The sequence below is a fragment of the Pelodiscus sinensis genome, chromosome 19 (genome assembly GCF_049634645.1).
Source record: "Pelodiscus sinensis isolate JC-2024 chromosome 19, ASM4963464v1, whole genome shotgun sequence".
Classification (NCBI taxonomy): Eukaryota; Metazoa; Chordata; order Testudines; family Trionychidae; genus Pelodiscus; species Pelodiscus sinensis.
In genome coordinates this window covers 22,664,822-22,684,314 of record NC_134729.1, presented here as the reverse complement: position 1 = coordinate 22,684,314, position 19,493 = coordinate 22,664,822, and the positions used below count along the sequence as shown (strand labels likewise).

Below are 19,493 nucleotides of genomic sequence, written 5' to 3'. Positions count from 1 at the left end.
TATTTGATTACTGGGTTCTGGTGTGTCCACCCCTGGGGGGCAGGGCTCTCAGTGTGGGCAGGCTTTAGCTAGGGGCTGTAATAACGCCACCCTCTCTTGGGGGCTGAGAACAGGCAGCCAGCGACGTGGCCTCTAGCCACGTGCACGTGGCCTGAAGTGTGTGCGAAGCGTGCGCCAGCCCCTCGCGGCCTAGAGGAGGGAGGGATTGTGCAGTGCGTGCAGCTGTGCTATGCAGGGAGCTGGGGGAACAGTGACTGGAGGCGTCAGGAGGACCAGAGCCCCTGTCCATGGCTGTGGTAGCAGCAGGGGCATCCTGTCTCCCCAGGGGCTGGAGATACTAGCACCCCAGGGCGCTCAGCCACACGGAGGGGCATATTCTCCCAGTCTGACCCCCTGTCGTTTCTCTCACCTCCCCCCCCCGTGCACCCTGCAGCAGCAGGCTTGGTGCCCTGCTTTGCCCCCCCAACCCCATCCCCTAGGAGGCTCCCGGCGGGTGACCCCGGCTTACCCCGTTCTCTCCCTAGGCTCCTAGCCTGGCACTGGGGGGGGGAGGGGAGGCAGTTCGGTAGCAGCCAGACAGGAGAGAGGGAGCAGCCCCCTCCGAGGAGGAATTTTCGGCCCCTGATGAGGCTGAGCAGAGTGACCCGGGGGCATCTCCTCCCCGCGCCTCGCCGGCCTCGGCCGCTCATGGGGACGCGGCTCCGCTCCTTTGCCCGAGCCCGGGAGGCAGCAATTAGAGGGAAGCTTCCCAGAGGTTCATTAATGCACCATCACTTGAAATTGACGCAGGAGCCAGGCGGGTGGGGGTGGGGCACCGCAAGCCAGCTGTGCGGGGGATGGGGGCCAGCTGGGTGCTGGAAGGGGCTGGCTTGCAGGCCTGGGAGAGGGGCGGGGGGGGGTCTGGGAAGCGCATCGTGTCCGGTGGGGGAAGGGGTGAGGTGCGGGAGGGGGGAAGTCTCTGCTCCCTCCGGCGCCCCCTTGGCATTCCCCTGCAGCCCATCCCCAGAGCTCACCCTGCCCCCAGCAGAGTCTGACTTCGGGGCTCCATAGGAGGGTGCTGACCCCCGGGCCCGCTGTGCACTCCAGCACCGCAGCCGGGCGGGGGGGGGGGGCCGTGTCCTGAGTCCAGCCTCGTTACCTAACGAGCAGGAGGCGGGGGAGGGGGCTGCACTGAGAATAAAGGGGAATAACCAGGGGGGCTCAGAGCATGGCAGGTGGTGGTAGGAGGAGGAAATTCACACCACTACCTCTTGACCTTTGACCTCCCCCCTCGCCCCCTCATCAGATCTGAGGACAAAGAATTTCTTGCCCTGAGCCCTAACGAGACGAGGTCAATCACCAGCAAGGCGCCTTTTTAAAGTACCATGGGCTGCCATCCTTACATCGGGGGGGAGGCTTGGGTTAGGGGGACCCCTCCTCCCTTCCCCCCATGGGGATCCCCCTCTTTCCCTGGAGAGGAGCCCGATGCAGCTCTGCCCCCTCCTCGCCGCGCAGACCAGGAGTGGGGAGGGGGAATTGTCACGGTGACAGGCGGCCGCGGCCACGTGTCCGTCAGAAAGCGCTGGCGGGGCGCGGGGGGAGCCTGTCTGTGCCCCGGCAGCGCGGAAGCAGCACCCCGGTCTCTCCACCCTGCTCTGCTAACCTCCCTCTTCTCCCCTGCGGAGCGTCCTCAGCCCAGCGCCGGGTCCTCTCGGCCTCTCCCGCCGTGCTGGCCGTGGGGATCGGGCTCTGGCGCCGAGCCCTGCCCGCCTGCCTCAGCCCTGTGCTCCTGCCCAGCTCCGCTGCCAACCACCTGGAGCTGAGTAGGGCGGGTGGCTCGCCCAGTCCGGGAGCTGTCGGGCTCCCTTCCCATTGCCCTGGGATGAGCCTGGGATGCAGAGCCTGCTGGTGGTGGTGGAACGGGCCTGCACTGCCCCAGATCCTGCCTCCCCTTTTCCATCACAGACACCAGATGCCCGACAGTCGCCCCGGGACGGAGCAGCTAGTGGAAATGCCCTCAATTCCCCAGGGAAACAGCCCCACCCACCGTGCCTGGCCCTTACACCCAGGCATGGGGTGTGTCTGGGGGAGGAGCTTGGGGAGCATTGTTGTCTAGGGAAGTTGGAAGGGGGGTGTACACAGTCCTAGAGATTGCTGTGTGTTGGGTGGGGTGTTGCCATTTGAGGGGGCATTACGAATGGGTGTCTGGTGACTTGTTTGTTGCTTGGTGTGTTACGAGTGTGTAGGTTCTCAGGAGGGGGTAGGGAAGGACTTGGGGTGCATATGGGCAGTGTGGGGTGTTGGGTGGTAATTCAGATGCATGTGTTATGAGTGTAGGTTCTCAGGAGGGTAGGGAATGAATTGTGGCACAGAGGGGATGTTTTGAGGGTGATGTGTTGCATTTGGTAGAGATGCAGGGGCGTGTGGAATGAGTGTGTAGGTTCTCAGGAGGGTAGGGAATGAATTGAGGCACATACTGAGGGTGTAGGGTGTTGGGTGGAATGAGCGTGTAGGTTCTCAGGGAGGGTTGCAGGTGGTTTGGGGGGCATGCTGGGGCTGGCAGTGTGGGTTGGGGGGCTGTTCTGTGGGCATGTGGGTGGCGTAGGGCTGTATCTAATGTGCACCCCCATTGTCTAGCTCACTCTCATGGGCCTGTCCCCTTCTCTCCCACCAGGGATAACCTGTACCGGGTGAGCCTGGAGCCTGCCACGGCCAGCGAGATGCGCTACCAGCGGGTAAGTGCTGGGCTGGGCGGCTCTGCGGGGCTCTCCCAGGCACTGCTAACCCACGGGGACAGCTCCCCGGGCCTCCGCCAGGGGCCAGCCTCACTTATGCACAGCTCCAAGCCAAGCCGCTGCCTTCGCGTGGGCGCCTGGGTGCAGGATCACTCCAAGCAGCTCCAGGAGCACGTCACAGTCCCAGGGGCTCCTGGGCTGGTGTCCGAGGGACAGACGCCAGCCTCACCCCTTGGGCTGCCACTGTCACGCAGAGTGCAGCTTACCTGGGCTGGCATCTTCCCTCTGGGCTCAGGCAGCTCCCACCCATGTGCCAAATGCAGGGAGAGCTTAGCCCCAGCCAGCGAAAGAGGGGCAGGGGGAGCAGGAAATCTGGGTCTTTGCCTCCTCTGCGTTTGACTCGAGTTGGTTGTTGGCTTTATACCCAGAAACTGACGTGGCGGTCGAACCCACACGACATCAGCATCTGCCGGATGAAGGGGAAGCACGAGGTAAGGGCACAGCCTGCCCCACTGCCTGCCCTGCCATGGCGGAGGCTGGGGCGGGGAGGAGAAGTGGCATTTCCTCCGCGAGTTGCCCCAGCTCTCCGACCCTCCCCTCCCTTAGGCTGGGACTCCAAGATGCTCCTCAAAATAGTGGCCCTGCTGGTGCCAGGATCCGTGGCCCAGCTCACTAGTGCCGGGACGCCCGCTCCCACAGCGATCTGCGGAGCACACTGGCTTTGTCTGGTGCGTTAGCTCTCCAGCCAGCGCCTCCCGTCGCCTCCCCGCTCGCTGTGCGGTGGTCGGCGTGGGGCCCACAGAGAGCTGTGTGTGTCACACTCTGCCTTTTAACTCCCTGCAAACATTTGTGTCAAATGTGATTTATTAGACGCTGTATAATTGGCTTTGTAATTAATTATTTCTGGTCTGTTGATCAGAACAGACACATCTCATAATCGGTGAGAAATCCAATTTCCAGATTCCATTAATGCTTCTTCAGGCTGAAAAAGGCAGTGCGCCAGGCTCCCCAGGGAGAGGGACCCCGGTGCCCCACTGGATCAGAACCCAGGACAGCGGGAGCTCTGGCTCACAATTACCGCCAGGAAGTGGAATAAATCAGCATCCGCTGACTCAGGGGCTGGCTCGTTAAACATCCGAGGGCCAGACTCTGAGCTCGCTCAGCGGGGGTGGAGCTGCTCACACCCAAAGAATTACACTGAGGTCCACGTGGAGTAAGGGACGGAGAATCTGACCCACACGCTCCTAAGAAATCAGAGGCCAGCTTGTCCAGACGTGGCAGGTTGAGAGTGGGATTTTCAAGGGAGCCTAGTGGAATTTGGCGCCCAGTTCCCACTGAACTGGAATTTGGGTTCCTTAGCCCCGAGCCACAAAACCACACCTAGACACCTCAGCTTCCATGGTAGGGAATAGCTGCTGCACCTGTGCAGTGGGAACATGGCTCTTCCATGCACTATCTGCCCCGCCCCTCCCATTCCCATTGCTTTTTCCTGCTCCTATCCCTACAGCGTGTTCTCCTCCCCCCCCCCCACATCTCTCCACCACCTGTCACTCATGCGCCTTCCTCAACTCAATCCCGTGGGCACCTGTGAGAATCCAGCCCTGTTATTTACGTGGCTCTCTTGGGGACCCAGCAGGCCGGTGAATGCCACAGAAACGCTACCCCAGGTCCACACCGTGCATGCAGGGTGCCCTGTGCTGGAGAGATTTGGTGCTGGGGTTTCTGGTGGAGCTGCGCAGTCAGACACCCCTTCCTAAATCCTTCCGTCCCATTGGAAAAATCCCATCTAAGCACCCAGGCCCCTGGACCGCCAATGGGGGATGAGCCCCTAACCTCCCCTTTCGGCCTTTGATAACCCCCCTTGTCTTATCCTTGTAACAAGTGATGCCACAGCTCAGATGCACAAAGGATTTGAACACCCAAGTGGGCTCCTGGGACAAGGAAAACAGGCTTGTCAGTTTCAGGGCTCTTCCTAGTCAGTTTCGGTTTCCAATGGCCAGTCCCGGTTACAAGGCAGCTAGGAGGTTCCTGAGGCTGGGAGGCTGCAGGGGAAATTTTACTTCTTTGTTTTTGTAACGGTTGCCACTTTTTCATTAATAAACCATTTCATAGGCTCCCGGGGCTGGAAGAGACCTCAGGAGTCATCAAGGCCAACCCCTCCCCAAAGCACGACCAACCCCAACTAAACCATCCCAGCCAGGGCTTTGTCAAGCCGAGACTTAAAAACCTCCAGGGATGGAGATTTCTCTTGATCTGAAGTTTTTTTACGTGTTTGAGCCTGAGTTGGGGCAATGGTGAGAGCTTAAAGGGACGGTTCCCCTCCCCAGCCCCACCCTGGAGCCGGTTTTTATTCCTTACGAACGTGGAAACCCTTGTCCACAAGAATCTCCACCCTCCGGCAGGTCCCTGAGCACCGCCTCAGCACACGCCCAGGACCCCAACCTCTCCCCACCTCTGAGCTCCACAGAAGCGGTTTCAGCCGCCTCCATCCACCTCTGCCCTCGCGCGCGCGTCTCCTCTTTCTGCCCAGGCAGCTTCACAGGTTTGGGGCCTCTTTGTTTCCCAATCAAAGCACATGAATGTGTGTTTCCATGGTTTCCTTGCAGGCCTGGAAATATGGAGCATTCAGGTGCTTGGCTGGCTTCTTTTTTCTCCTCTCTCCCCGGCCTCCCCCCACAGCACGCTTGGGAAGGCCTCATTCCTGGAGCGTTGGCTCCCGAGGGCCCATGGCGGGTGCGCAGGTGGCATCTGGTCCTAAATTTGCAGCGTTTCTGTTTGTGTCCACCCTGCCCTGTGGAGCGGCACCTGGAGCCGGCTGGCTTGGCCTCTCCGGGCAGAGCGGCCCGTCTTTCTCCAGCCGCCGGAGTGCTCTGTGCAAGGTTAAAAGGGACGCTTGTCAGGCTCCAGATCAGCCACTCAGCTCACCTGGGCAGCCAGCAGGATCGGAGACGGTGACGGCTGGCTGGATCTGTAACACCTCTGTCTGTCCCTGCTGAGCGTTCCCTTTGGCATTTCCCTCCGACTAGACAATGGAGGCCTTTAAGGATGGCGATGTCTGGGCTCCCAAGCCCCGTGCTGCCGTGGTCCCCGGGCACACCCCGCAGGGAGTTTGGAAATAGAAACAGAAAACTGCTTCAACCTAGATTTAAAAACAAGCATCAGGGAACCATTTCTAGTGAGATAACTAGCTGGGTAGTGCGGTCTGCTGAGAGCAGGGATTGGGAAACTGGCTTGGGTCGGCGGCTGTTGACCCCCAGGCAAGTAGATTTTGCGCGCTCCAGCCCCACAGTGCGATAGAGGGAGGGCTGGCGTGCCCGTGCAGGCTCCCCAGTGCTGCAGGGGAGCCTCCAGCCTCCCAGGCCAGATCCAAGTAAGCCGGGGGCCGCAGGTTCCGCACCCCTGGCTTTGAGTCGGGGGATTTTATAGAGGGTGTGCATGGGGATGGCTAGGTAGATAAAGGGATGGATAGATAGAGGAGCATGGATAGTTGGCTAGGCAGGAATGCTTGGAGGTGGAAGGGGTGGATAGATATGGGTGGATGGATGGGGGAGGGGTTGCATGGGGCGGATGGACAGACGGCTGGATGGCTCGGTACACAGGAAGGAAGGGCACGTGGGGACAGACGGACGCGTTTCTTCGCCGTAACCTTATGTGCGGTGAGGCTCCTTGGCCGTGTCTCTTTGGAAGTTGCTCTTTCCCCGCTGTGCTGGGGTGGCCGTGAGCCGGGGCGACCAGCCCACGCCACAGATCGGCCCTCTGGGTGCATCAAGCCACATTCTGCTCCCCGGTGCCAGGGCCCTGCCCCGCACCCACGAGTTCCAAGGGCAGGGCCGGGCCCGTCGTCTCCGGCGCCGAAGGGGGCTGCTCCGGCACTGACGCCCCTTTCCCTCTCCAGGCAGAGTGCCGGAACTTCGTCAAGGTGCTGCTGGTGAGGAACGAGAGCTCGCTCTTCGTGTGCGGGACCAACGCCTTCAACCCCGTCTGCGCCAACTACAGCGTGAGTCCCCCGCCCGCCTGCCCGCCCGCCCGCCCGCCCGCCCGGGCCTGGGCAGCTCAGGCTGCCGGGTCTTCCCACGGGGTGGGGCGTGTGTATTGGAGGGGGGCTCTGTGCATGGCCCAGCTTCAGCCAGTGTTTGGCCCTCACCTACGGGCGTGGGATGTCCCACGTGGGGTGCCACGGGGCGCACGTGCCCGGGTGTGTAGCGCTCAGCGGAGCATTGTGTGTGGTTTGTGCAGGGCGTGCCTGCGGGCGGCGAGTGTGCACTGCACGGCCGTGTCGTGTACGGTTAGCCGGTTCCTGTGCATGGGGGCGCCTCACGTGCCTGTGTGGGTCGCACGGGCCCCTGTAGCATCTGTCATGTGAGCCCGTGCGAGTGTCTTTCCCCGACGCCCCTGCCCCGCTGGGGGCTCACCCCTCTGGGCATGCGGCGCCCCGTTCCTCCGAGGGCTGCTAGTGCCCCTCCCAGCGCGGGCAGCTGGCAGAGTGCAGGGCGTAAGCCGTGGAGGAGGGGTTGTCTGCATGCAGCACATCACCCTCCCCCTGGGAGAAAAGGGGCAGTCCTGGTGGCCCACTCCCCCGGAGCTGGAGCAGAGCGGGGGGAGCGAGGGGGGTATGGAGCAGCAAAGGCAGCAGCCAGCCGGGGGGGCACAGTGCACTGGGGACGTTCCCCTGTCAAGCCCAGACCGCTGCATCCCCCCCATGTGCGGGAGCTCTCCCTGCTCCCTGTGCTGAAGTTGGGTCACCTCCCAGCTGTTGCCAAGCAGGCTCCAGGGCTGATCTACAGAGGCCCCTGCCCAGGGCGCAGGAGGCTGGGCCAGCAGGAGGCCAGGAGGGAGAGGGGAAGCCGGAAGCAAGGGCAAGAGCCCCGGTGTATTCGGTGCTGATGGGAAGGGATCTCGTTGACCAGCCCTGCTGTGCTCCCCGGGCAGGGCGGGAGGGGCAGAGTAGAGCAGCAGGTGGCCGCAGCTCAGGGGTGGATCTGAGACCTCTGAGCTGATGGGCCAGCAAAGGGCGGGGCCCCGGGACCCCCCTGCGTGCGGGAGAGGTGGGGGTGCCGCAGTGTTCCCTGGATGCTGTGAACGGGTGCAGCCGCTGAGGAGGGATTCCAGTGTTGCCCTGCGGATTAGCAAAGCGCCCGCAGCGAGGTGTGTGTTTTTACTAGTGGTGCACCTTCACATAGGCCTCAGTGCACATACAAATTTATTCCGCGCATTGAGGGAACTGATGAGAGGGAATATTGGGGTGCAGGCCATGTGAGAGGCAGCCTGGCCCAGCCTGGGGCGCTGGAAGATGGACTCTATTGTCGGCTCTGGGCTGTGACCTGGAGCAAGTGATTTCCCCAGGCTGTGCCTCAGTTTCCCCTCCCTTGCCCATTTACGCTGTAAGGTGTGTGAGGCCAGGAGCGGGTGTGTGCACAGCGCCCAGCATGGGACAGCCAGGAGGAGCTGCCAGCTCGCAGCATCTCGATGGGCCAGTCAGTTCGTGGGGCGCCTGGTTGTGGGTTTAGGGGCCTTGCTGTAGTCCCCTGAGTTTTCTGTCCCTGGGGCGAGCCCAGCGAGGCTGGGAGCTGGCAGGCCTGGGTGCCAACTGATCACCTCTCTCCCTCTCCTTCAGATGGACACCCTGGAGCCCATTGGAGACAACATCAGCGGCATGGCCCGGTGCCCCTACGACCCCAAACATGCCAACGTCGCCCTCTTCACGGGTCAGTAGCGCCCAGCCTCGTTTCGGGAAGGGGGCGCCTGCTTCCCCTCCGTGCTGAGCTCCCTGCAGTGAGCTCGCCAGCCCTGGGGCACAGCCCAAAAACTCGGGGTCGTTCTCTTCGGGGGTTTTTTCCCTTCTTTCTTGTGTTCATTGGCTCTTTGGCTTTGCCCGGCTCCCTTTTGTCACTTTGTCCGTCGGCTCCGATAAATGCCCATTTATCTGTCTGTCTGTCTGTCTTGCAGCGGTGTTGTAGCCGTGTTGGTCCCAGGAAATGAGAGAGACCAGGTGGGTGAGGTCGTATCTTTTATTGGATCTGTGTCTGTTTGTGCAAGAGGCGAGCTTCTGAGCTCCCCAGAGCCTGTCCTTCGCTCCGCGGCGCTCGGGAGCAGCTCTTGCCCAAACAGAAGTTGGTCCATTGGAAGATATCACGTCACACACCTTTTCTCCCTCATTCTGTATCGATCTGTCCATCCTCTGGCACAGCCATCTGTCTGTCCATCTGTCTGTCTGTCTGTCCGTCTATCCCCATACTCATCCGTCTGTCTATCCATCCTCATATAGCCTGCCTATCAATCCCTATACACCCTATCTATCTATCTATCTATCTATCTATCTATCTATCTATCTATCTATCTATCTATCTATCCCTATACACCCCCTCTATCTATCTATCTATCTATCTATCTATCTATCTATCTATCTATCTATCTATCTATCTATCTATCTATCTATCCCTATACACCCCTCTATCTATCTATCTATCTATCTATCTATCTATCTATCTATCTATCTATCTATCCCTATACACCCCTCTATCTATCTATCTATCTATCTATCTATCTATCTAGCCATGCCCATAAAGCCCCGTCTGTCTGTCTGTCTGTCTGTCTGTCTGTCTGTCCTATTCATTCCCTCTCTCCCCTTGGCAGGCGGGATGCTGTTCACGGCCACGGTGACAGATTTCCTGGCAATCGACACAGTGATCTACCGGAGCCTGGGGGACAGCCCGACCCTGCGCACCGTCAAGCACGACTCCAAGTGGTTCAAAGGTGGGGTCCTGTCCCCGTTCCCGGAGGGGTGGGGGTGGGATCAGAGAGAGCATTCTCGTCTAGGGACGAAGCAGGAGCTGATGGGGGGGTTGAGTTACCTGCTGCCTTAGAAAGTTACTTGTCCTGGAGGCTCTGGTGGTAGCTCCCTGGCCGTCTCGGGGGGGGGGTGCCCCCGCAGGGATCATGCCCTGCTGGCTGTCATCAGGTTCCCCCATCTCCCCCTCGCTTCCTGTGGCCAGACTCTGACCCCCTTTGCTTTGCCCTTCCCCCCACCCCAGAGCCCTACTTTGTCCATGCCGTGGAGTGGAAGAGCCACGTCTATTTCTTCTTCCGGGAGATCGCCATGGAGTTTAACTACCTGGAGAAGGTAAGACGTCCCCCCTGGCTACGTGGCCAGACCCCCTCCCTGGCTGTGTGGCCAGACCCCCTCCCTGGCTACGTGGCCAGACCCCCTCCCTGGCTGTGTGGCCAGACCCCCTCCCTCCCAGGGTCAGGCCCCTCAGCCAGCGTCTGTTCTGCAACTCCATGGCCCTTGGGGAAGCCGTGGGGATGGGCTGGGGGGTGAACAGCCCTCAGGGAGCGCATGAAGGAGCAATGGCTCTAGGGGCAAGGGATGCTTCTGGCCAGACAATACGGACTGACAGGGCACTAAGTTCTGGGTGAGTCTCAAAGCAGAGCACAGGGGCTGAGATCAGGCCCGGCTGTGTCAGGCGCTGCACAGACACAGAGCAAGAAACGGTCCCTGCTCCAGCTGAGATCAGGGCCCCGTTGTGCCGGGTGCTGCCCGGACACACAACAAGAGACTGTCCCTGCACCAAAGCCTATGCAGACAAGCCAGACAAAGGGTGGCAGGGGAGGGAGATGCACAGGAAAGATAAGTGATGGGACCATGGTCGCCCACCCGGTCAGTGGCAGAGCAGGGAGTCGCTCCCTAGTCTTTGAAGTGCCGGTCCCGTGACAGGGACCCAGTGCAGGGCTGAGCAGACATGGTGGGTGTTAGCCCGGGGGCTGTTAGATCCACTCTCCATGGGAGATAACTAGGGTGCACCACGCTGCACCCCTCAAAACTCAGTCTCACCGGGGTCCTGCAGGGAAACAGCCACTGAGCAGCCAGGGGCAGGGGGCACAGCAGCTCTGGGGTGGGCAGGTGGGCTTGGCAGGCAGTTCATTGGCGGAGCCAGCCTGGGCTGGGGGGCAGGTGTCCCCCCGCCGTGGCGCCCATCCCCGCGCTGATCCCTGCTGCAGGTGGTGGTGTCCCGGGTGGCCCGGGTGTGTAAGAACGACATGGGCGGCTCGCAGCGGGTGCTGGAGAAGCAGTGGACGTCCTTCCTCAAGGCCCGGCTGAACTGCTCCGTGCCGGGGGACTCGCATTTCTACTTCAACGTGATCCAGTCGGTGACGGACATCGTGGAGCTGGGCGGGCGGCCCGTGGTGCTGGCCGTCTTCTCCACGCCCGCCAACAGGTCGGTCTTCCGTGGCAGGATGGGAGGGGCCCTCGGCCCCGTGGCCAGCTGGGCCTGTCTCCCTGCTGGTCATTTCGCCCCCAGCTGACGTCAGCGCCTCCCCCGAGGTCAGGCGTCTGCCCCGGCCAGTGTGGGGGCCCGATCCTGCAGCCTGCGTCTCAGCGCTGGGCCCGACGTTCTGACCCAATTGGGTGTGGCTCGTTCCCACCTTCTCTGAAAGTCCCCTTGCCGTGCGCGCACACCCACGTGCACCCACGTGCACCCACGTGCCTGCACAAGCACGTGGACTTGCGCTCATGCCCTGCACGAGCCCTGAGGGCCAGCGCCAAGGCCGGTGGAGCCAGCGGGAGTCTTTTCATGCAGCCCGTTCAGCTTTGGGCCAGTGCCCAGCTGGCCAAGCTGGGCCACACAGAAGCCAACCCCCAGTGGATCCTAAACGGGGCTGGGGCAGGGGGGGCCCACGCGGTGTGGGCAGGGCCGGACCGAGCCATTCCGGCGCCCCGGGCAGACAGTTTAATTGGAGGAGGGGGCATGCGTGGCCCCTCCCGGTGCGTGGGGGAGGGCGCGCGGAGCTGGCGGCGGCAGGACTCACATGCCCAGCCCGGCTACTGCCGCTAGCGCGCAGCCCGGGCACACCCGGGGCAGGCTGAACCTGGCCGTGCAGGGCCCCGTAGCCACGAGGGGAAGGGCGCTGCTGGCTGGCGCTGCAAGGGTTAATATGGCCCCCGCCCCGGGTGGCCGCTGGGAGCTGCTGCAGCCCACGAGCCGGGAGCCGGGCGCACGACGCCTGATGGCAGCGATATGGAGCACCGTGCGCCCCTTACAGCTGCCATCAGGCACCCTCCATAGGTTGGTGCCCCGGGCAGCTGCCCGGCTAGCCCATGCCTTAGTCCGGCCCTGGGGGTGGGGGTGGAGGCCGGGAGGCCAGCGACGCGGCTCTCACGGCCCGTGTGTCCCTGCAGCATCCCCGGCTCAGCGGTCTGCGCCTTCGACATGGCGCAGGTGGCCTCAGTCTTTGAGGGGCGCTTCCGGGAGCAGAAATCCCCCGAGTCCATCTGGACGCCCGTGCCGGAGGAGCTGGTGCCGAAGCCGCGGTGAGTGGGCGGCGCGCCCCAGAGCAGGGGCCCCGCTCGGGCTGTGGGCGGGCCAGCCCGGCAGAGGACGTGGCCGTGGAGCAATGTCCATGCCACTGATTAACCCTGCCCCGCTCTGGGCCCCATGTCCTGGCAGGTCCCTCCCCTCCCCCACCCTCTGCCGGTGTCCCCAGGAGTCCATCCCCTCCCTAGGTCCTGGGGGTCCTTCCACTCCCCCAGCCTGGGTCTTGGGTTGTCCCAGATCCAGTGTCCTGAGGTGTCACCCCCTCCCGCACCCTTGGCGCAGTGTCTTAGTGCGTCGCTGCCCCATCGCCCTGCGCCTTAGCCCGCCTCCCCCCGCCCCCCCGCCCCCCCGCCCCTCGCTCTGCTCAGGAGCCACATGTAGCCCAGACAAGACTGAGGGTTTGGGACCTGACCCCGCAGGGGGGCTAGTGGGGCAATCATGACCCATTGGCCACAGCGTTGCTCAGGTCGCCGCCCCCCCCCCCCCCGCCCGCCTGGGCCACGGCCGTCAGCTGCACCCTCCGGGTGGGACAAAAAGGGGTGGGAGGGGCCAAGGCTGGGGGCGGCGCGTGTGCCACTCAGCTGTTGCTCCCCTCTGCCCGCAGGCCCGGGTGCTGCGCGGCCCCCGGCATGCGCTACAACTCCTCCAGCTCCTTCCCGGACGAGATCCTCAACTTCATGAAGACGCATCCCCTGATGGACGAGTCGGTGCCCTCGCTGGGCCATGCCCCGTGGATCATCCGCACCATGACCCGGTGAGAAACCCGCCCGCGCCGCCATGCTGGCCCCTCCCCGGCACCCGTGGGGCCCGGGCCACGGCCACCCGCCTGGCCTCGCTGCTCCCAGCCAGGGGGAGAGAGCCATGGCCCTGCGGGTGTTCAGGGCAGAGCTGACTGAGTGTCGGGCAGGGCTGGCTCCCCTCTTCTTCCCCGTCTAAGCAGCCAGGAGCAGGCCCTGCCAGGGAGTTAAATGATGCAAAGAGTGTGTGCACGCGTGTGCACACGAGAGTGCATGCCCGTGTGAGTGCACGCACACGCATTTGCACGTGAGTGCATGCACACGCGTGTGCATGTGTGAGTGCATTCAAGGGTGTGCATGTGTGTGCCCACGTGCACTGGAGTGTGTGTGTACGTGTATACTCGTGTATGTGCGTTAGGGATGTCAACGGGTAGCCGCTTTACCGGTTACTTAACCACTAACAGGTGATGCTTATCGGTAACAGTTAATTGTTACCCAGGACCCGCCCTGCGCACACTGGGGATCAGCAGCCTCCCGCGGAATGTGGGGCAGAAGTAGAGGCAGGTGGGGGAGCTGCCATCTCCCTGCCACCCGGTGTGGGGCTGCCGACTCCAGGGCCGCAAGCCCGCGCAGACTGGGAGCTGGCAGCCCCACGCAGGATTGGAAGCAGCCGAACTGGAGCAGCCCCTGCTCAGGGCACAGGGGCTGCTCAAGCTGGGCATGGTGGGCGGGGGAGGGAGGCGTTTAATCAGTTAACAGGTTAAACTCAATGTTTAACTGGTTAACAAATTCAATGGGACTTTACATCCCTAATGTACATATGTGCCCTTGTGAGTGAGTGTGTGCATGTGTATGTATGCACTTGTGAGTGTAGGGGGACATACGTGCATACCAATACACTTGTGCATATGTGTGTCTATACTTGTGTGCGTGCGTGCATGCTTGTGAGTGAATCTGCATTTCTGTGTGTATGTGTGCATTTGTGCAGGTGCGTTTCTCCACGTGTGTGTACATGTGTGTTTGAGTGTGTCTACAGTTGTGTGTACACACGTGCATTTGTGTGTGTGTGTGTGTTTGTGCATTTGGGAGAGTGTGGATACATGCCCGTCTAGTTGTGTGCACTTGTGTGTGTACATGCTCTTGCAAATGTGTGTTCATGTGTATGTGTGTACTGGTGTGTTCATTTGCATTTGTGAGTGGGTGGATGCGTGTAATATGTGCACGTGTGTGTGCGCGCGCGTGTGCACGTGCGGGGACAGAGAGCACCAAGAGGGTTGATAAATCTTCTAAACTTTGCAGCCGAGATTGCCTCGTTCTAATTAAATCTGCCTTAATTGCTGTTTTATGTGGAATTAATCAAGCATCACTCCCTGGCTCTCCAGCCAGAAGCTCCCAACCCGCGGCTCCGGGGGCTCGTGTTGATGGGCAGATGCATCACTCGCTGGGAGTCGAGGGGTTGAAGTGGGGGTGTGACGGGGAGGGGGGCAGGGAGTTCGCATCACACGAGTGGAGATCAAATGCAGGTAGCAAGGAGGACGGGGGCAGAGACAAGTGCCATGCGAGGGGGCCCGCGGGCGCCTGCCAGGCCAGGATGACGTGCCCGCGGGAGGCAGCAGGCGGGGGTGGGGCGCACAGTGCATGGGACCAGCGCTGCGAAAATGCAAACCAGCCGGCGCTCGGCGGTGCAGATAATTACGGCTGTAATGAGACAACAGAAACTCTTAGGGTATGTCTACACTACAAAGTTAGTTCGAACTAACTTTCATAGGCGCTACACTAGCGCTCCGCTAGTTTGAATTTAATTCGAATTAACGGAGCGCTTAGTTCGAACTAGGTAAACCTCATTCCACGAGGATTAAGCCTAGTTCGAACTAGCTAGTTCGAATTAAGGGCTGTGTAGCCCCTTAATTCGAACTAGTGGGAGGCTAGCCCTCCCCAGCTTTCCCTGGTGGCCACTCTGGCCAACACCAGGGAAACTCTATGCCCCCCTCCCGGCCCCGGACCCCTTAAAGGGGCATGGTCTGGCTACGGTGCCCGTGCCAGGTGCAAGCCTGCCAGCACCCAGCCAGCAGACCCTGCACCTGGCACGGATCGAGCCACCCACCCGATGCCCCCCAGCCCTCCCCCTCTTCCCGGGACCAGGCTGGCGGCTCCCGGGAGCTTGCCCGGGACCGCAAGAGGCGGGCACCAGTCTGGGCTAGTGCGGACATCGTGGACCTTGTCCACGATCGCCGCACTAGGCACAGGAAAGTGGCCGGCTTGGGCAGGAGAGCTGCCAGCCTGGCCACCCAGGAGCAGGTCTGCAAGAGAATCAAAGGGGTCCACTGAGACACCCGATCCTGAGCCCTGAGCTTACAATGGCCGTCCTGGGTCAGACCAAAGGTCCATCTAGCCCAGTAGCCTGTCTGCCGACAGCGGCCAACCCTAGGGACCCTGGAGGGGATGGACCGAAGACAGTGACCAAGCCATTTGTCTCGTGCCATCCCTCTCCAGCCTTCCACAAACCTTGGGCAGGGACACCATTTCTACCCCCTGGCTAATACCACTCCATGGACCCAACCTCCATGGCTATGTCTAGACTGCAGGCTTCTTTCGAAAGAGCATCTTTCGAAAGATCGCGTCTAGACTGCAGGCGGATCTTTCGAAAGAAAAATCCGCTTTTTCGAAAGAGAGCACCCAGCGAGTCTGGATGCTCTCTTTCGAAGACGGCCTCTTTACATTGAAGAACACCTTCCTTCGAAAGAGGAACTTTCGAAGGAACACGTTCTTCCTCGTAAATTGAGGTTTACCGCCATCGAAAGAAAAGCCGCGTTCTTTCGAAATAATTTCGAAAGAACGCGGCTTGAGTCTGGACGCAGGGGAAGTTTTTTCGGGAAAAGGCTACTTTTCCCGAAAAAACCCCTGAGTCTGGACACGGCCTATGACTTGATCTCACTTCCCTTTAAACTCTGTTCCAGTTCTAGCCTTCACAGCCTCCTGCAGCAAGGAGTTCCACAGGTTGACTCTTTGCTTTGTGAAGAAGAACTTTCTGTTACTACTTTGAAGCCTGCTACCCATTCCTTTCCTTTGGTGTCCTCTAGTCCTTCTTTATGGGAACTAATGAAGAACTTTTCTGTATGCACCCTCTCCACCCAACTCCTGCTTTTAGAGACCTCTATCCTGTCCCCCCTCCGTCTCCTCTTTTCTAAGCTGAAAAGTCCCACCCAGTCTCTTTAGCCTCTCTTCATATGGGACCTGTTCCCAACCCCTGATCATTGTAGTTTCCCTCCCCTCTCCCGGCCTCTCTCTTCCCCTCTCCCACCTCCTTTTCCCAGTCTCCCCCAGTTTTGTTCAATAAAGACAGATTCCATTTTTGAAGACACGTTATCTTTATTTTGTACATCAATAAGAAGGGGGGCTAGGGAAGGGTAAGTGGAAGGAGGTGAGGGAGGAATGGGGCACGAGCCCGCGATGGGGAGGACTGGGCTGGCTCTGCGGGCTTCTGGGGGTGGAAGCTCTCCTGCAGCCCCCCAATTGCCCCCTCTCCCCAGATGGCAGCCTGCGGCAAGTGCAGCCGGGCTGATGGCCGAGTGGTGTGATGTGCCCAGTGTGGGCACTCAGGGCACTCCAAGCCAGGACTGCTTTGCAAGCGGGGCACCCCTGAGAACTGTCTGTCCGGGGTGGGGGTCGGGTCCCTTTAAGCACAGCCCTCGGCTAGCCTGAGACAGCATCTCCACGCTCTAAGTCCTCCTCTGATGCCCTGCCGGCACTGCTTCCGGCCATCCTTAACCCCGGTTCAGGGTCCACTCAATGTGGACGCGCTAGTTGGAATTAGCGCTGTAGTGTAGACAGACCCTGACTCTCACTGACTCTTGGGGGGGGTGAGGGAAGGGCAAGGAGCCTCTTGTTTAGTGGCAGCTTTCTCTAGAGGTTGTGATTCCCGCCCCTCCCCCCCCGATCTCTTCCCCTCCTCCGCCCAGCCTTAGCACGGCCTCTTGGGGGCCTGTCTGTCTGTGGGTCTGTGGGTCTTTCTGTCTGTGCGTGGGCAGGGATGTTAAATCTCGGTTAATTAAACAGTCGATTAACCTCGTGAATCCTGATCTATTACTCAACTATTCTCTAATCCCCAGGGGCAGGGCCGACAGCCAATCTGTATCAGAGGCAGCAGCGTGGGGCGCCAGGCGGGAGCTGGGCCACGAGGGGAGCCAGTTTCAAAGCCAGCTCCCCTTGCAGACCGGCTGCCTGTCACCCCGCGCTGCTAGCTCTGAGACAGCAGTGCAGGGTGGCAACGCCCCTGTCTGGGGCGGAGGGGGCTGAGCTCCCAGACCCGACGTGAGCCAGGTCTGAGCCGGGCTGCTGGCCAGCCTGCTAAAAAATATACTGGTGGTGGCGGGCGGGGGCCAGGGCGGGAAGGATGCATCTAGTCTATAGCATTAGCCTACAAGCTTTTGCTTATTGCTGAATTGACTGCAGTTTACATCCCGAGCGTGGAGCTGTGTGGATGTGTATTGCCCAGCAAGGGAATCGCGGATGTGTGATGTGCAGGTGTGTTGTGTGGAAGCAGGGATGGGACTGTGTGTGGAGGGGGGTTGTGTCCAGATTGCCTGTCGGGTGTGTTCCTTTCTGCTCTGCGTGTGCTGCCCGGCTTCTGCTGTGGGCATGGATGCCTGGTGTACAGGTGAGTGTATATAGTGTGGGGGGGGTCTACCTCTTTGGACTGTCATAGAATCATAGAATACTAGGACTGGAAGGGACCTCCAGAGGTCATCGAGTCCAGTCCCCTGCCCTCAAGGCAGGACCAAGCTCCGTCTAGATCATCCCTGACAGGTGTCTGTCCAACCTGCTCTTAAATATTTCCAGAGATGGAGATTCCACAACCTCCCTGGGCAATTTATTCCAGTGTTTAACCATCCCTACAGTTATCAACATTTTCCTAATGTCCAACCTAAGCCTCCCTTGCTGCAGTTTAAGCCCATTGCTTCTTGTTCTATCCCCAGAGGCCAGGAAGAACAAGTTTTCTCCCTTCTCCTTGTGACACCCTTTTAGGTACTTGAAAACCGCTCTCATGTCCCCTCTCAATCTTCTCTTTTCTAAACGAAACAAGCCCAGTTCTTTCAGTCTTCCTTCACAGATCATGTTCTCTAGACCTTTCATCATTCTTGTTGCTCTTCTCTGGACCCTCTCCAATTTCTCCACATCTTTCTTGAAATGCGGTGCCCGGAACTGGACACAATACTTCAACGGAGGCCTGATCAGCGCAGAGTAGAGCGGAAGAATGACTTCTCGTGTCTTGCTCACAACACAACTGTTAATGCATCCTAGAATTGTGTTTGCTTTTTTTGCAACAGCGTCACACTATTGACTCATATTCAGCTTGTGGTCCACTATGACCCTGAGATCCCTTTCTACCGTACTCCTTCCTAGACAGTCACTTCCCATTCTGTATGTGTGAAACCGATTGTTCCTTCCTAAATGGAGCACTTTGCATTTGTCCTTATTCAACTTCATCCTGTTTGCCTCAGACCATTTCTCCAGTTTGTCCAGATCATTTTGAATTATGACCCTGTCCTCCAGAGCAGTCGCAACCCCTTCCTGCTTGGTATCATCTGCAAACTTAATACATGTAGTCTTTATGCCGATATTTAAATCGCTCTCATTTGGTTGGAGGCGGGATCTGTCCTGTGTTTGTACAGCGCCTAGCACAGTGGGGTCCGGTCCTTGCCTGGGGTTCCCAGATGCTACCTGTGTGCTGGGGAGGGGGGGTATAAAAGTGCATGCCTGTGTGTGAGCTGTGGGCTGGGTTGTATAAACGTGCATTGTGTCCTGCGTATGCGTGCCTGCAGGTGTGTGCGTGTATGTGCTGCTGGGAGTACATGGGGACACGCGTGTCTGTCTGCTGTGTGCATGTGTGTTTGCCTGGGGGAGGCTGCAGTAAGGGAGGAGCCTGCTAGTTGCAGTGGGGGAGGTCTAGGTTGGATATTAAGAAAAACTGTTTCCTTGGGAGGGTGGGGAAGCGCTGGGATGGGTTCCCTGGGCGGGGGAGGGGGTGGAATCTCCACCCCTAGAGGTTTTTAAGTCTCGGCTTGACCAAGTCCTGGCTGGGCTGATTGAGTTGGGGTTGGTCCTGCCTTGGGCAGGGGGCTGGACTTGATGCCTCCTGAGGTCTCCTCCAGCCCTGGGATTCTAGGCAAGCCCCCCCCCCCCCCCCGCTGAGACCACAGGAAGCAAATCACCCCCCTGCTGCTGGGACAGGGCTCAGGCATTGTGGGGCGCCTCCGCACAGGGACTCGGGGCTGGCTGAGTGGTCCCTGCCCACAGCACAGGGCAGAGCCGTGGGTTGAGCTGCGTCACGGGGACGCTACATATGGGGATCTGCTGTCTCCATGTAGCCCGGTGCCACCTGGCACCCACCATGGGCCTAGCCTGGAACCTTTGCTTCCTAGGGGGTCCTGCGGGATGCCTGGTGCCTGGTGTCCTACTGGGTATTTGGGACACATTCAATTTGGGATCCAGTTTGGAATCTGGGATGGGATCGGGTGAAGGTCTGGGGTGGGGTCTGGTGAGAATGTGGGTTGGGACTGGGTGGGGAACTGCGATGGGAACAGGTGGGGCTCTGGGTTGGGGTCTGGTACGGATCTGGGTTGGGGTCTGGTACGGATCTGGGGTGTGGTCTGGTGGGAATGTGGGTTGGAATTGGGTGGGGAACTGGGATGGGGTCTGGTGGGGATCTGGGGTGGGGATCTAGCTGG

General features: G+C 60.1%; 1 protein-coding gene across 3 annotated transcripts in view; it reads left to right on the top strand.

The window, feature by feature from the left end:
• The window catches only part of SEMA6B (semaphorin 6B), a 90,064-nt gene that overhangs the window by 59,320 nt on the left and 11,251 nt on the right, over positions 1-19,493 (top strand). For all 3 annotated transcript variants that reach the window (XM_075903047.1, XM_075903049.1, XM_075903048.1), the window contains exons 4-12: positions 2,654-2,714; positions 3,143-3,205; positions 6,610-6,711; positions 8,329-8,419; positions 9,348-9,467; positions 9,746-9,834; positions 10,713-10,930; positions 11,893-12,024; positions 12,633-12,782. In XM_075903047.1, the coding sequence (XP_075759162.1) occupies positions 2,654-2,714; positions 3,143-3,205; positions 6,610-6,711; positions 8,329-8,419; positions 9,348-9,467; positions 9,746-9,834; positions 10,713-10,930; positions 11,893-12,024; positions 12,633-12,782 (1,026 nt within the window). The remainder of the gene's footprint in view (positions 1-2,653; positions 2,715-3,142; positions 3,206-6,609; positions 6,712-8,328; positions 8,420-9,347; positions 9,468-9,745; positions 9,835-10,712; positions 10,931-11,892; positions 12,025-12,632; positions 12,783-19,493) is intronic.